Source organism: Orbicella faveolata, unplaced genomic scaffold, assembly GCF_042242905.1.
Source record: "Orbicella faveolata isolate gen_17 unplaced genomic scaffold, um_ofav_v1 contig_13, whole genome shotgun sequence".
Lineage (NCBI taxonomy): Eukaryota > Metazoa > Cnidaria > Anthozoa > Scleractinia > Merulinidae > Orbicella > Orbicella faveolata.
In genome coordinates, this window is record NW_028301540.1 from 16,392,786 (window position 1) to 16,408,596 (window position 15,811).

At 37.0% G+C, this 15,811-nt stretch overlaps 1 protein-coding gene and 1 long non-coding RNA gene across 2 annotated transcripts; both read left to right on the top strand.

Annotated features, from left to right (window-relative positions):
* The first annotated feature begins 51 nt into the window (after positions 1-51).
* Positions 52-3,663, top strand: LOC149115313 (uncharacterized). Its single transcript, XM_089284855.1, has 2 exons — positions 52-703; positions 2,607-3,663. The coding sequence occupies exons 1-2, from the start codon at positions 351-353 to the stop codon at positions 2,872-2,874; spliced, it is 621 nt and encodes a 206-aa protein (XP_089140981.1). The 5' UTR covers positions 52-350; the 3' UTR covers positions 2,875-3,663.
* A 2,455-nt stretch (positions 3,664-6,118) lies between these two features.
* On the top strand, positions 6,119-15,552 carry LOC149115314 (uncharacterized). The gene is made up of 6 exons (XR_016206025.1): positions 6,119-6,297; positions 10,650-10,725; positions 11,373-11,426; positions 13,294-13,338; positions 14,738-14,835; positions 15,336-15,552. It is a non-coding gene; the product is annotated as an uncharacterized LOC149115314 (long non-coding RNA).
* The last annotated feature ends 259 nt before the right edge of the window (positions 15,553-15,811 follow it).

The following is a 15,811-nucleotide window of genomic DNA, read 5'->3' on the forward strand; positions in this document are numbered from 1 at the left end:
AGAGTGAGATGGTTGAGGCAATGTTTGCATATTTTATTGCCATTTAAACCTGTCAGAGCGTAGCCCAAGCACTAAATAAAAAGAAAGTGAAAACAACGCCGTTCGGTAACGCTTGGAAGCTTGATCGTGAAGAGAGATGTTTCATTCTACCATTCATTGATTTTCAATCGTAAAGATACTGTCTTAAACAGGAAAAGCGTGATAAGAAGAAAGGCAAGCACAATTCGCAAAAGATTTCTAGCCTTAATTCTTTTTTTAAATTCCCGGCTGTATCGTTGCTGCTCACCGTGGAAATATTGACGATCGTTAGAGAGCAAAATCGTTAGTTGTCTACTGAATTCAAATCTACCATGCTTCGAGTCTTTATTTGCGGAGCTCACAGCGTCGGAAAGACAACTTTGGTGAACAAAGTTGGAAAAGAGATGAACTTACATATCCAAGCCGAAGTAGCAAGAAACGTTATCAAGGATTTAAATCTTCGACGAGAAGACTTCGACCCGAAGATTAATCCAACGAAGTTCGAGGAACTTCAAGAAAGAATTCTGGAAGCACAATGTAAAGCTGAGGAGTGCAATTCTAGAAATGAAACACCCTACATCGCCGACCGCGGTATTGACCCCTTGATATATTCACTGGTTTATCTCGGGGAAGAAAGCATGAAAAGACTTTCAAATCTGCCATCGGCTAAGGAATGTATTAACAGGTACGTAATTTAAGGCGCGGGTTAAAAGCTACTTAGTACGGCAGCAGATCAGAATATTAAGTCCTTCTGTTACCGCACTAAAACGGCCAAAAATCAGTTGAAAATCTTCATTCGAAGATGACTGATTCAAGTGTAGTGTTTGTTTATTTTTTTTTTGTGATGGCTTCCGAATGATGGTGGTCCGGGAATTCAGAATGACGCCAACCGGCAGCGAAGCGGAACGCTGAAAGCCAATACATCTCTCATAAATAAAACGCTTCATATGGAGATCACAACAAATTCTGTGTCATGCTTACCTCAAGTGGAATCATTTGCCCATAATTCTGAATTTTGATGTCGCACAGATGCTTTACTTGCGAACTGTTAGTGTGATCGCTTCAAGCAACAATCAGAATTATACTTTCCAGACGGTCTGCTATAATTTCAATAACTACGTATTTACAACGGTTCGGAGGACAACATGTTCGGGGTTCTCTCCGAAGGTTTAGGGCATCTCTTTCTGTGGTCATTTGATAGAGTTGCAGTACCCAATGATTCGCCTCGACTGCTCCAGTAGAGAGTACCTGAAAAATCTTTAATTTTTTAGTGGATGAAATAATCAGTTTCGCCAAGGTTTATTTTTTCTTGTTATAGACAACTGTGACTTGATAATTAAATATATTCATCAACACAATTCGGTTGTCGATATATTTACAAATGCATCTTTACCAGTAATGGTAATCAGCTTAATTTTCCAATTTTCTTACCAAGAAGATACCTGCCGTATTAAAACAACAAATGACACGACCAATAAAAAAATTCTGATTTTTACTTTTCGAAGATTCGTACACCTTGTCACCCTGTAGCAATCACTTATTATACAAGCAACTGCACGATCAGAAGATCACGCCAAAAGTTGTCTGCTTCGCTCGTGATCACCGCAAGGATGACCCGTACCTCACCACCATCAAATCAGCCAATTGCGGCATCTTATAAGACTTCATAAAGACGACTCACAACTCCACTACCATATAACAGATGTCGAAAAGTACTAAAATGAAACAATATGAAGGCGCGAGTTGCCAAGGTATCCATTTTAAGGAGAAAAGAGTAACACCTACTGAAGAACTGAAAAACTAAAGGGTTTAAAGAGAGTTATTTGATCTCTTTGGGCTTTAAATATTGTAATTTCAAAATCAATTCCTCTTCGTCTGGTGTTCATTTCGCGACATTGTTGATTCCGTCATAGCTTGATGTGTTTGGGTTTGTTACTTAATTCTTCTTATTGTTATTGACTAGGAAACATACACGACACTTGAAAAATTGTACAATCAGGACAAGAATTCTTCACCATCTACGGGTATATTACGAACTCAATAAGTGACCAGCTCCCAGTGGCTTGATAGCTCAGTTAGTAGAGCACTGCACAGGTATCGCAGAGGTCATGGGTTCGAATCCCGTTAAGGCCTGAATTTTTTTTCAGGCTTTAATTTCACAACTGCTTAAGTTGTTTGTATAACAACGATGATCAAACATGACTTCAGGACAAAGAACACGGCAAATATGAGAATATGGTGACCTAAAATCTTTATTGGTGGTCATAGACAAGCTGCTAAACAAGCAACCAGGGGGAGGGGCCTTTGAAAACGATTATGCCTGAGTCAATTGTATTTTTAATAACAATAATAATAATAATTATTATAATAATAATACAAATACATTTATATGGCGCAAATTCCATTTTTGTATGTGTGAAAAAATTTCCATAGTCACATTGATAGAATGACCAATGACCAAAATGTAAGGTTTGCAAATCCGTTATGGAGAGAGCAAATACGCACGTTTCAAGAGCTGAATTTGACACTGACTCTTGTTTTTTGAATTTATTAAGAAAGCTCATTCTGTGCCTTTTTTCTATTCTCAGATACAAAAACTCTTTAATGTTCGTAGTGCGACCCTACCCAGAATGCTTACAGACAGATGACATTCGCCTCATCCCTAAGATGGAAGAGTTACTGCACTACACGAAGATGATGGAGAAAGTTCTTCAGGAGAATGAAATCCCTTATACTGTCATCGACGTGTTGGACTTGAAGAAAAGAGCTGACATTGTCAAGGAGAAAATACTTGAATACAAAGGTCTCAAAGTTACAACAAGGACAGATCGAGACACCTTTAATCGAGATGACTAGCCATCCTTAAATGAGAATCACAACACGCCTTTATAATTATACCTTTCCTTAGAAGAGGGCTTCTAAGTTGTGATTTGAAGTTGAGGTTGCGAACCTCAGCCCACATTGTGTGTGCTCCATAATGTTTTCCTACCTCTGCAGATGACGACATAGAAATTATCATTTTTGTTCTATCTCTAATGGTAAGGGTCTGTCCCTATCCAAACGTCAGTAATGTAGAGTCCAGTCCTAGGGAAGCTTGATTCTATCACAGACTTGCTACTGCCCTCATAGAGGGACATGTGCTATCGAGCATTTCTTCAAAAATAATCCTAGCCTTGGTAAAGTGCGCTTTCGTTATTACTAAGGTGACAAGCATTCGAATACATTTAATTTGTTCATGGCTTCCCGTTACAATGCTAAGCCATGTGGTGAGAGACATTTTCTGTGGGAGCTTCTTCACCTAAAAGAGTCTTCCTAGGACTTGTCCGCCATGTTTAAAATTCAATTTTCACCAAGTTTACTCTATCCAGACTATTTTATCTTGTCATTTAACATTTATAACCCTGTTTATGTATAGATACTTATGTACCTAGAATAAAGGGACGTCGAATCGTTGAAACATGTTCGCAATATAGGTTTTGTATTATGTTGTTAATATTTTTGCACGGGAAGAATTCATGAGGTGTAAAATTAGAGAATATATATCTCACCACATTTTTCGTGGATCTAATCTTGTTCATACCTGTAGATATCAAAGTGTGCAACCACTTGTAGTCAATAAAATGACCTGTCAATATACCTTCATAAGGCTCTTATAATTTCTTTTTTCTGTTTTTTTCGTGGCGTACCTGTAAACTAGCTTTTTAGCTAAGCGTACCGACCACGTTAAATATATTGATTGAAATGTCTACTTTTTATCCTGACACAGTATTTCCGCCTTAAAAGTGTTCAGAAAAATCCTACAATCGTAGACTTTAAGCGCGCAATTCTGATTGACGGTCAACTCAGGGCTTCCTCACGTTTGACGTAAGATAGAAGGGAGAAAGAGAGATGGAACAAAGACATACATACATAAACTTTATTAACATGTTGAAATTTTTAGCCGCCAGGAAACACCCCTCTACTAATTGGGGACACTTAATATGATAACTAAAAAGAAAAAGTACTTTTATCAAGGAATTTCTTAAGATAAAACTACAAGTCAACTTTTAAGAGTGGCTTCACGAGATCGTTCAGGGAAGTATTGGAAATCTCTTAGTCTTCTAAACGAAGAGGTACCGAGACTCTGGTCTCTGAGGCTTCAGTTTACTGTGCGGACTTCTCCGTATTACTTGCACAGCCGCTTCTACCTCTACTTCTGCTTCTACTACTAGAGCACCATTCCTCAAGACCTACAACTTGCGTAACAAATGCACACGTACTTAAATTGCCTATCGGTAGCTATGTGTGGGCCACACGGGACGAACTGACCCTGGAGGATTAAACATCTTTTTTAGAAAACTAACCCTAACACTATCACACGACTTTCAGAAGAGAACTTCAAAGTTCTTGAAACAACCAATAGAACTAAAGTTTTGAGAACAAGAAACCTAAACAGGATCTTTGTGGGAGATTTAGACCAAGGCCAGTAGACAAACCCACACATGACCATCGATGGGGCTTTGTTCGGAACTTAAGTATTCTTGGCAAACTAAGATAAACAACTTGAAGTCATAAGACTCACTGTGTGGGCAGTCGGGCCCTAGAATCACAAGACTAATGTGGTAACTACAAAATGATAAACAATCAATAATCAAACACCGAAAATATTTTATTCCATACAAGTTTTTTGAGCTTTATAGCAAAAGTACCCGGTCTAATAATAGGATGTACCTGCAATGGAACAATCTGATTGGTTCATTTTAGTTTTTGCATTTAACCGGCTGAACCAACTTACTGAGCAATATTTATGCCAAGGTTGATTTACGTGTCACAGATCTAATAGAGCTGAGAAAATGTTTTCATCTGTTCAATATTTTCATCTCATATTTTTACCGCTAAGTTATGACACAGACTGTGCATGCATGGGTTCTCGCTTTCTTTTTCTTCTTCTCGGTTTTGAACTAGGCAATTGACACATTTCGTCTGGATTTTAAATTCTCAGTTGAGATCATTGGAAGTCAGCTTTAGCTAGACAAGAGACCAATTATTGGTTTGCTTGCATGTTGCATAAGGCATCCCATTGTTGTCATTGTTGAGTTTATAAGCGGGAAGAACTTTTGTCTCCTATGGTCCCCGCTTCTAGTTGGAATTTGATGCCTATGTTACCCGTTTGTTCATTTTGTCTTTGGCGAAACCACCCGCTAGATTTCTGAGAACATATTCCATAAGTCTTAGGCAGCCTAAAGTCGCTGGTTAGAATCCGGTTTACCTTTAACTTTGATTTTACTCATTCGAATTATAAACCATATTTGTTTTTGTATTTTCTAAACAGTCATTTGATAATCTCGAATTCTAACTTTTTTTTCTCGAATTTCTAACCAGGGCAAGCTAGAGCTTGCGATAGTCGAAGTGACTCCGATCATGATGATAAAGCTAAAAAAACAACAACGAAAGAAATGAACCATACCAAAACATGTTCTTAAAACTGTCGTAACATGACTTGGCACTTTAGTCTTTAATAACCAGATATGGCATTTCTGACCTTTGGCTAATTCATACGAAGAAGAATAAAATCCAAACCAGGCTATTGAATGTTATCGCTAACGTTTTCCACAGAACTCAAGGCTTATCCATCAAATCCCCAGCCATGTCCAGTTTATTTTATCTTGATGGTCAATAACTTAAATAGACCAAGGTTTCTCTTTTTTACCAAATTGCTTCAGATTCTGCTTTAAATTGCCTTTGTTTCAAACTGGTTCTACAACTTGCCAACTCTCCCACGGTCCCCGCTATGAGCCTGAATTTGATCCCCAAACCAGGCCAATCATTTTATTTTACTTTGTTAAGCCACCAGCCAAATTGCGAAGGACATGAGCGTTGCATGGATCCTCTGGTTAACAAATATTGCGCCAGCTAAAGATTGGAAAACTGTGTACCCTCGTTTCAATAAGCATCACAGTTCTAAGAGCTTTTGGGTTAAAATGGAATCTCACGATATCTATATCCTTATGTGCCTTTGTGACATATCTTATGACTTTATGTGCCATTATCCCGGCGGTAACACTGAAAGCTTGAATTTTGGTTTCACCTTCCATGAGTCACTACAGCGTAGTCTCACAAGTAGTCATGAACAACCAATAGCAAAGAAACATGTCGCCGTATTCAATGAAGTCACGGACTTTTGTTCTCGGCGTTCTTGAGAGGACAAAATATTGTGTTTGACCTGTCTTACTCGTCGGACTTGCTTTGAAGCGCACAGTCAAATTTCCCACAGAATTGTTTCCTTGCGTCCAAATCGTGGTAAGTTGATAAATGTTATGTTCCGTTTCTTTGTTTGAGAGGTTTATTGCAAGTGTTTCTACATGTTGTTTCTCAATTAGGTTTTTCACTTTGTCGTTTTAACAGGGCTTGGGCTTGATTTGTTAATTTTTTTTTTCTTTTTTGCTGCTGTTGTTGCTTTTGCTGTTGTCGGTTTTTTTTTTTAAATCAGATAATCACATTTTTCAATCAGATAATCAAAACACCACTTCTGCTGATTTACCGTCCATTTTCCCACGCATCGTCGATCGATTTATTATTAACAAGGAGCAATAGAACTTTCGAATCAGTTTTCTCACTCTGGGTTGGATGACCAGTTTGATGTGAAGCTTATCCGGTAAATCTCTATCCAGTCTATCACCAGTGACACGTTGATTCTAGAGAGTCAAAGAATAAAAGAGGAAAAAATAAGAGAAGTCTTTGGGGGTTTTTTTGGAATTGGAATTTGATCTTTGAATAGAAAATCATCCCCATTTTCCTTCTAAAGCTCACCTGTTATCGACATCTAGTATCTTATCTACAATTCAGTTTATTTAACGTGATTATAGCGCACACACGTGATTTACGTTAGGCTAATGAGTAGTCCCCGGATATTTTCAAGTGGTGATTATTTAGTCGAGTTCTAAAACCGACTTTGTGTCCTGGCACCAGGCAGTGTTCGTTTCTTACATTTATTTTTCTCTTAAACAGTTGAGTAATTTGTGAATTCAAGTTAATTAATATTAATACGCTGACGAATGTAATCAATATTATTGTTGTTATTCTACTTAGAAATACTGTGCAAGCCTGAACGAACTCTTTTTTTTAAGAGTTTTAACTTAAGCGCTTTACAATTATTTTAAAACCACCTTTGTGTTTTCTTTCTTGTTTTTCACTTGAATCTCCATATATTTATACCCATGGGTCCTCTCTTGTTTACGGGTTTTAGGTTTGTGTTTTGAAAACACTTTTTCGTGATGTTCCATTTTCTAATATTAGACCAAAGTGCAAAGTTTGAAGTCGAAAAATAAAGTTGTGAAACAACTAACACCAAACTTTTGTCAACTACTATCACTACCCTTAAACCACGAGGAAATAACTAAAATCTTTTTCGAGCTCGGGTAGATGAATTATCTCTATTGTTGAAACTACAATGTGAAACTGAAGAAACTTGATACCAAAGATCATGAGTAATCGTCAACCAATAGCAAGGTAACATGTCATGTTATTCAATGAAGTCAGGTTTTGTTCTTGGCGGTCTTGAATAAATAGAACATTGTGTTTTAAGTCTCTTGATATTCGGACTTAGGTGTAATTCCCACATCATCGTTTTGCAGTTTCTCAATCGTGGTAAGTTCTCTTCTATAGAGTATGTGAGCTGATTCTCTGTACTACATGTTTATAGCCTGTGTTTTGCAAAAAGCACGGTTAATCTTCATTTTGTAGTTTTAAGGGGGTTAGGGCCTGACTTCGAAGTTAATCATGATATGGAATATAAGATTTGTGATCATCATACTAACACCATGTTAATTTGCTATTATGAAGTTACTTAGAGTTGCAGACTTCATCCTTTCATCTGGCTCCGCGTTCCTTCCTAATCATTGTTTTTCCTATGGATCTTTTCCTGAAATCGAATTCTTAATGCAGGCCATTTTTTAAAAAAGACATCTGCCAAATCCGCATCAAAAATAGATTGATCCTCACCCTTGACGAAAGAAATAGCAAACATCTTGGCCACCTTTTAATGTCCAAAACGTCGTTTTATTTAGTTGAAAGTTAGTGGTGAAAATCTTATTATAGACAACTTGAACAAGGTGTTCAATTTTCGACAATGCTTTCATAAATGATCAGTTTTTTTTAACAATTTTGCACCGTTTAAACAAAACATTGCTGAATTTCATCTTATAAATAACGTTCGCTATTAATTAATCTGAAGAAGGCCAAAAGAACAAGAAGTGAAAGAATTTCACATTCAGAGAAATCTTCACGGTGTCGGTTCGAAACCCGCTTTGTATTGAAATTTCTATCCCGGCTCTTCAAATGGTCAACTTACACAATTTTAAAACCAGAACTGTAATTTATGACTAACATTGCATGACCACTAAATTCCAAAGTATCTTCCCACATGTAGACCTGGCTTTCCGTTGGAATTTGATCCTAGGTGACCCGCTTTGTTCATTTTGCTTTTTGCAAAACCACCTGTTATTTCGGCTCTACAAACTCGCTAAGGCCTGCTATCAACCATAAGTTAATAAACAGCAAACTTTTTAAGAATACTAGCAATAATTGACAACAAACGTTCATTGACTATTATATCATTTCTACCTCATTTTCATTAATTTATTTTATTTTATTTTTTTGCCATAACAACCCAGTGATTAACACCACGAGCTTTCCTTCCTATGAATTTTAATCCATAAACTAAAACTAAAATTTGCTTGAGTTTGCATGAGCTTTTTTGAGTTTTTGAGCTTTTTCGCGACAAAACTAACAACGAAACTAGAAACGAAGAAAAACTAAAAACGAAATTTTTTAGATTAGATGATTATCTTCCATTGTTAAAACTGAAAGACGGTAGTAACCTGATACGACCGATCACGCCATTAACATGAAGTCATCACCAACCAACAGCAAGTTAGCATGTCATCTTATTTAATGAAGTCAAGGGATTTGTTCCCGGTGGCTTTGAAAAAGAGAACATTTGTGTTTAAAATCTCTTACTTGTCGAACTTTTCTAAATTTATTTATTTAGACAGGTTGGGGCTAGATCTGTTCGAGGGTTTACACGTATTCATATTCATCTATTTATGTTATTGGTTTTGGTTGTTGCTATTAACTTCTTGTTTTCGAATTCGTCCATACTTTCGGCTTCTCAATCTTTTTAATGAAAAAATGTTTTCTGTGAATTATTGCTTACTTTAGTCGATCTTTATTTTCGAAAGACTGGCTTAAATTAGAGCAGTAGCACATTAAGCAATAAAACCAAACACAATAAAACACTAAGCAAAATATATTTAGATATAAAATTACACTAGGCATTGGTTTTCAACTACGACCACTTTTTCGATTGATTTGCCGTCCTTTTACTGTTGCAACTGGCATCAGAGACCCTACAGTATCGTCAATTTACAGTTATAACAAAAGTTATAAAACTCCTGAAATCACTAATTGTTATTTTTCGTTAGATTTTAAAGATTTTTTAGGTCGGAGCTTCTCCAGTGAACCTCCAATTTAAATATCGCTTTTGTCCCGTGTCATCGCTATTGTCACGTGCTATACAAGAAGAAAACGAAAGAAATATTTGCAGGCTTTTTTAACGTGACTGGTATTAGAATTTGATCCTCAAAAAACAAATAGCGTTCATTTTCCCTGTTAAGACCACCTGTGAGAACTAACTACAAAAAGTTCTTCATCGTGGGCTATCGAGTTAACATCTAGTATCTTAGTTATATAGTCTAGCTTATTTAAGGTGATTATTTGTTTTGGGTTACACGCAACACTCGATGTTCCTGCTACATTTCTAGAACACCAGGCATTTTGTTTGTCCAAATTACTTACTAGACCTACTCCTCATTTGATGTTGTAAGTGATCATATATCATACGAAATCTTTGCCACCCAATAGTAAAACTACACGTCAGCTTATCATTCAATGACGTAATGTTTTCTTCTCTCTGCGATCTTTGGAGAAAAAAGTAATTTCCGTCCAACCGACTTGGTAAGAAGCAATTTATAATTTTGGGTTAATAATAAGTCCCTTCGACACCCCTTGATACCACTCAAAGAGAGTGTACATGGGTTGTAATACTGTTGGTCTTTAATACTTTAAAGTTCATTGTAGTTGTGTAGGCAGCTTAAGTAGCTGCGAAAATAAAGGCCAACAATTTTCAGATTTGGAAGGAATGCCCCTTAACGATGTTGGTGGAGGGTTCTATATGCGTAGCCATCTAGCCAACTGATAGCTTGTCACACAGTGAGTTCGTGGTAATACTCGTTGAAGACAAGGACCGTGGGTGAATAAATAAATATCCATGTTGAAACTGCGGAAGAAAGATCCATATATCTGAAAATTCATCGCAGTTGTAGTTGGGAAAATAAATTCTGAAAGAATTTGGTTAGTTACTTTATGCTGCAGGGAGGAGTACTGGCGGTGAACAGAACTAGGCTACCTGGGCATATAAACAGACTTTTCCTTGTTCTCACAGCATGCAAACTATGAAATAATCTTCTTATTTCATTGTTAGATCTCTTCCATTGTTTTGGAGGGAATAGGGGTGTTTATACAAAAGTGACCTTACAATGACCAATTCTGACGAACTTTGAATGACAAAGGCTGTTTCTATTAAACTATTTCAGCCAGTAAAGATGAAGTTTTGGATTGCTCTGCTGTTCCTTCACCTTGTCCTGACTACTGTGTTTGCAGCAAGCATTAGTAAGATACGCCTTTTTTTGTATTGGGGTGTGACATTGGCCGCTTTCTCATCTGTTTCCCTTTCAAAAATTCAGTATTAATTAATTTCAGAATTCTATGAAGTCTAAAATTTCAGAAGTCTAAATCTGTGTTTCAGAGTCTTGTATTACCAGAATCGTGAGGATCATTTTTTCCTGGAACCAATACGTTGGGCTAAAATTATGCACACAAATGACAAATTTCTCACGCGTAAAGCCTGGTTTTCACTACCGACGTAAGCACAAGCGCAAGCCCAAACGCAACTGATAGGGATGACCCAAGTGAAAACGAAATTGGACGTAAACACAAACACAAACAAAACCATCGGAACCTTGCGCCATTTTAAAAAACTGTTTAGACACGAGGTAATCTGGATCCAGGTGTTTTCATTGGCCAAACATTACCACGTGTGGTAAATATCCTTATGCTTGTGTTATGCCAGTGCGGTTTTTCGTTTTCACGTGTTGCAACGCAAACGCAAACATAAGCGCAAGCGCAAAAAAAGGAATAATTTTGATCCTTGTGCTTGTGCTTGTGTTTGCGTCGCTAGTGAAAACTAGTAGTATGTGTTTAGCGTTAAGTGATACGTGGTGTGCTGTTGTTTAATTTTCTTCGTTTCTTGATTTCAGATGAGCCATTGAAACTGCAGCGAAGACAAGATGGCAAGACTGGTACAAAACGTGGTAAGTAAAAGCCAAAGTGGTTTTTTTGTTGTTTTTTTTTGTTTGTTTGTTTGTTTGTTTGTTTGTTTTTTGCACCTTTTGAAAGTATAAACTTAATGTGAGTGAATATGACTGATCAACAGCTGACTAACACATTATGTTATTAGTTTCTAAAGGAATATTGGACTCCGTAGTAAGGCAAATGGAGCACTAACTGGTTATGATATTGAAGTTAATGTAGTTGATTGCCGCAGTAAATTTTGAAAGCTGGTGTTTCTAACCTTAGTCCTTCGTCGAAGCAAAATGGAGAATGTTGCGTTGATACGCGTGTGTGTATATATTTAACAATTATTCGCCGAAGGCGAAGTGAACATTGGTGAATATTCACCTCGACTTCGTCTCGGTAAATATTCACCAACGTTCAGTGAGCCTGAGGCAAATAATTGTTTAAGTATGAATTTCAGAGGTGAATATCCAGTACTACAGAATAGCGGACTAAAACATAAAAACACAGACGCAATTTAACAAATTGACGTCAGATTTTCATGTGTCTGTCTTGTTATTGATCATGAATTTCGTCATAACATTGTCAAATTAAAGTAGCTGCGGATCCACAATGCGATAGCCAAGTGGATCCGCAAACTACGAACAATGTTTTGACGAAATTCTTTGTCAATAACAGGACAGACGCATGAAAATCTGACGTCATTTTGTTTTTTCAGATCATGGTCTCTTGGTTTTTTAAAATAACAAATTGTCAAATTGTCCGCTGTCGCTCGTTGACGCATCGCATAAATTATAAATTCCCGTGTCTTTCCGCTTATGGACAATGAACATTAGCCAATGAGCGCGCGAGAATTTCTGCAGTTATCGTAAAAATAAAGAATTGCTCAAACAATCAGATTGCTTGAAACTCTTTGTTCAGCTCTGAAATTATACTAAACTAGGATATGAAGTAAAAATATTGGAGAAACCATGGAAACGGAACTGAATCAATGCGCAAGTCTCAATACAGTGTTTCTGTTGTTGCTGTTGTCGTCGTTGTTGTCGTTGTCTTTTTTCCTGGACCCCACCTAACATTTACAATCAGCGTTTCATTAAAATCAGCTTTTGATTGGAAGGAATTAAACTGAAAATCTTCAACAATTTTTTAAACGCCGCTTTTTTGTCACGATGCGCCCTCGCCGACATAGGTTAGAGGGAACGGGTTTCCTGCAGTGGAAACAGTGGCCATTTACCAAAATTGGTTATTGTTTCAACAAGGGTGGACTCAGTAAACAACTGTAAGGCCATGACGATAACTCATGCTCCGTAATAAGATACCTACACTGCAGACTGTTTGTACAGGTAATCACATGATTTCCAGTGCAATTTGGAATAAATAAGTACAAGTAAATTTTTCAAAAGGCTAACATTCTTCGAAAATGTTTATTTGTTTCAAATTGCACGAGAATAATCATGTGATTACTTCTTGTGATAAACTTGAAAACATACTATTTAAGGTCTTAGTTTACTTATTGTTTCCTCAATGTTCGAAAGTCTTCGCAACCTTCGAGTGATCTTCGAAAATCCTCGGTTATCTTCGGAAATCTTTGAAAGGCTTCCGATGATTGTCGGGGGCTTTTGGAAATGTTCGGTTGATATTCGTTGACCTTGGGAAGGGTTTGGGTGAACTTCGGCCACCTTCGAAATACCTCGGATGATCGTCCATAGTCTTCGAGTGTCTTCGTACTAAATTCGGATGTCTTCGCTGTAATCTGCTCTGGTGTTCAAACTTGCACTGGTGTTACATGAAGACTGCACTCTTTTTTTAGCCAATCAGAATCCATCAGAATCGATATACTGTGTTTTATTAAACTACAGTAAATGTATCTTCTGTTTTAATCAGCAGGTACCGCAGTTGAAGACCATCAGAGGTTGATTAGAGTAGAGCGTAAGTATAAAATCGTAACTATTTTACTTGTCCGAGGCTTCACTGGATTATTACTTTATGTTTTTTTTATTTCGCCATGTTGATAGGAACAACCAATACGGCTGAAATAATAGGCGGAATTGACAAAGATTTTCAAGTCAATCAGAGTCTCATAAACTAACGGCAATTTTTGCCATTTTAACGCAAACCTTAGAGAGTGTTACTTAGTTATGGGATCGTGTGAATGATATGATAACAAAAGGTCTAACTAACACTGTATAGGACAAAATGATCTCCTCTTGATACAGTATAAAGATAATTTAGTCCTCCCGGTTTAAACGAATAATGAGTTAAATGTAATATACCGTACTGATTACTCAACACCCCAAAGAAATGTGTTTATAATGGGTTACGTAATTTTGTCTCTAGGGTCTTATGTATACATATTGCGTTGCCTCCGTTATATTCATTCGTGTCATGCGACCGCCTCTTCGCCCTCTAAATTAAATACCCATTAAGAGCCGTGGGTGTTTTCATATTTCTATCTACAAGCGTTTATGGGTACTGGCTTATCAAGTTATTGTATATAAAATCTTACACTACCTGATGTTCAATTGTTTTGTCAGCCTTTTTGTCATCTAAGAAGGTCTTACACTGCTCGTGTTGGCACATCTTTAAAGTGGTTGCATATTACATGATAAATATCATATATTTGGTTGAGCGGGTAGTGAAGTCGAATATAAATACTTAATAAATTACAACCCCGCCTCACGACGGCTTCAATATGCATCATTTTCTGTTGAAAGACTTGACTCTTAGTGATTTTTTTCTTTAGGGACCTCTTGAATACGACCGTCCTGTCTGAACCCGTCCATACCACTAGCTCGGCTTTTGGTAGAAAGATAGACTTAAGATTAACGGAGTTCTATCGCATTTCAGATTTCAACCTAGAAAGAAAAAAAATACTTATCACAGACAGGTGAACAATAAACATGTAAGCCGAGATGAATGGACTCTGGAGATTTGCTCAGTCATATATTTGATTAAATTCGAATTATTATTTTATCAATTTAAAAAAATGTGAGAATTTTACAATGGTTAGTCTTAAATACGTACATTTTGTCCCTGCCAAGGGACTCATCAGATTCCCTTATTAACAATTTAATTCAATTGAACTCGAGATAGGTACACTGGGGTAATAGGTAAGGATGACGGATATTATCGCACAACAAAAGCTGCAGCTTAAAAGGGTATCTCAATTGAAATATTGAAATGCCGTGTAGCTATCGCTCTGGAAAAAGAACATCTAATTAGCTTTTCCAAATCTCCCTTCGAAACGCCGGGAAAACGAGAAAACGCCACCATTTGCATTTGTATACTGGTACAGTTTTACTTATTTCCATTATGTTCTTTGTTTCAGGTCTCGCTGAAGCAATACTTAAAAACCAAGGAGGCAACCCATTGATTATTTAAGGACACGTTTCAGGTCCTTAAGCCGACCGACCAATGTAATATTATGTAAGCAAAAGTGAAATCAAGCTGCCATGCTTATTAAATGAAAATAAATATTTGATAACACACTACTCTGAAAAACATCAGGTCAGGAGTCAAGAAAAATAGAGTCCGCTTGTGTGATAAAGTTTGGTCTGAGCAAACGTGTCTAATTAGCTGACATTGTTCTTCACATTTTTCTTGACTCCTTAACACCCAAGCTAGTATATGTCCGAACTGAACGGCTTAAATCCGCATTTGATAATGGCGAAAAGATGAAACGTCATGTTATAGCGTTTATTTTTCTTTTAAAATATTTTTTAATATCTTCTTTAATCTAATGATAAAAGCTGTCGATTTAGAATTAGCTAGGATTGGAATTCGTTTTTCCCCACAGAAAGAACATTTGTATAAAATCATGTTTATACAGTCTTTAGTAGACGGCTGATGGTAGCAGGGAGGTCGAACCATAATACATTTACGACTTCTACATGATTTAGAACTTCTTATTCTGTCCTTTGTTTCAGATAATTGTTTGAGATTGTAATGTGCGCACTTCAAGATTGCTTCTTTCTGTCAAGAACCTATTTATTGGATATTTACTAAAGTCAATTGAAATTAGTTTAAAGGGAGGACATGGTCACAGGGCCTTTTCTGGGCATTCATTTAGCATTCTCCCACTGTAAAACGATGAAATAACAGAAAAATAAAGTCTCGACAACCGTTGAGGTTACGAACTTAAAATACCGAGTCTATAGTCATGTCTTGATTGTTTTCCAATCTGGTTTTCTATTCAACTGTGGTTAGGAATCCTTATTACTATATGGCTAGCGCCCGAACTGTCAAGAAGAACCAGATCCGGCACTGTGATTGGCTACCCGAGCCAGTAAGATGGGTCTATCTTGCCCTGCTATTCGCTCGCTCCCACAAAAATAGGTTTCTTTATGCCAGATAATCATTCCTTTATTGACTAAGTTTGCTTGGTCAAGATGGCTGGATGTTT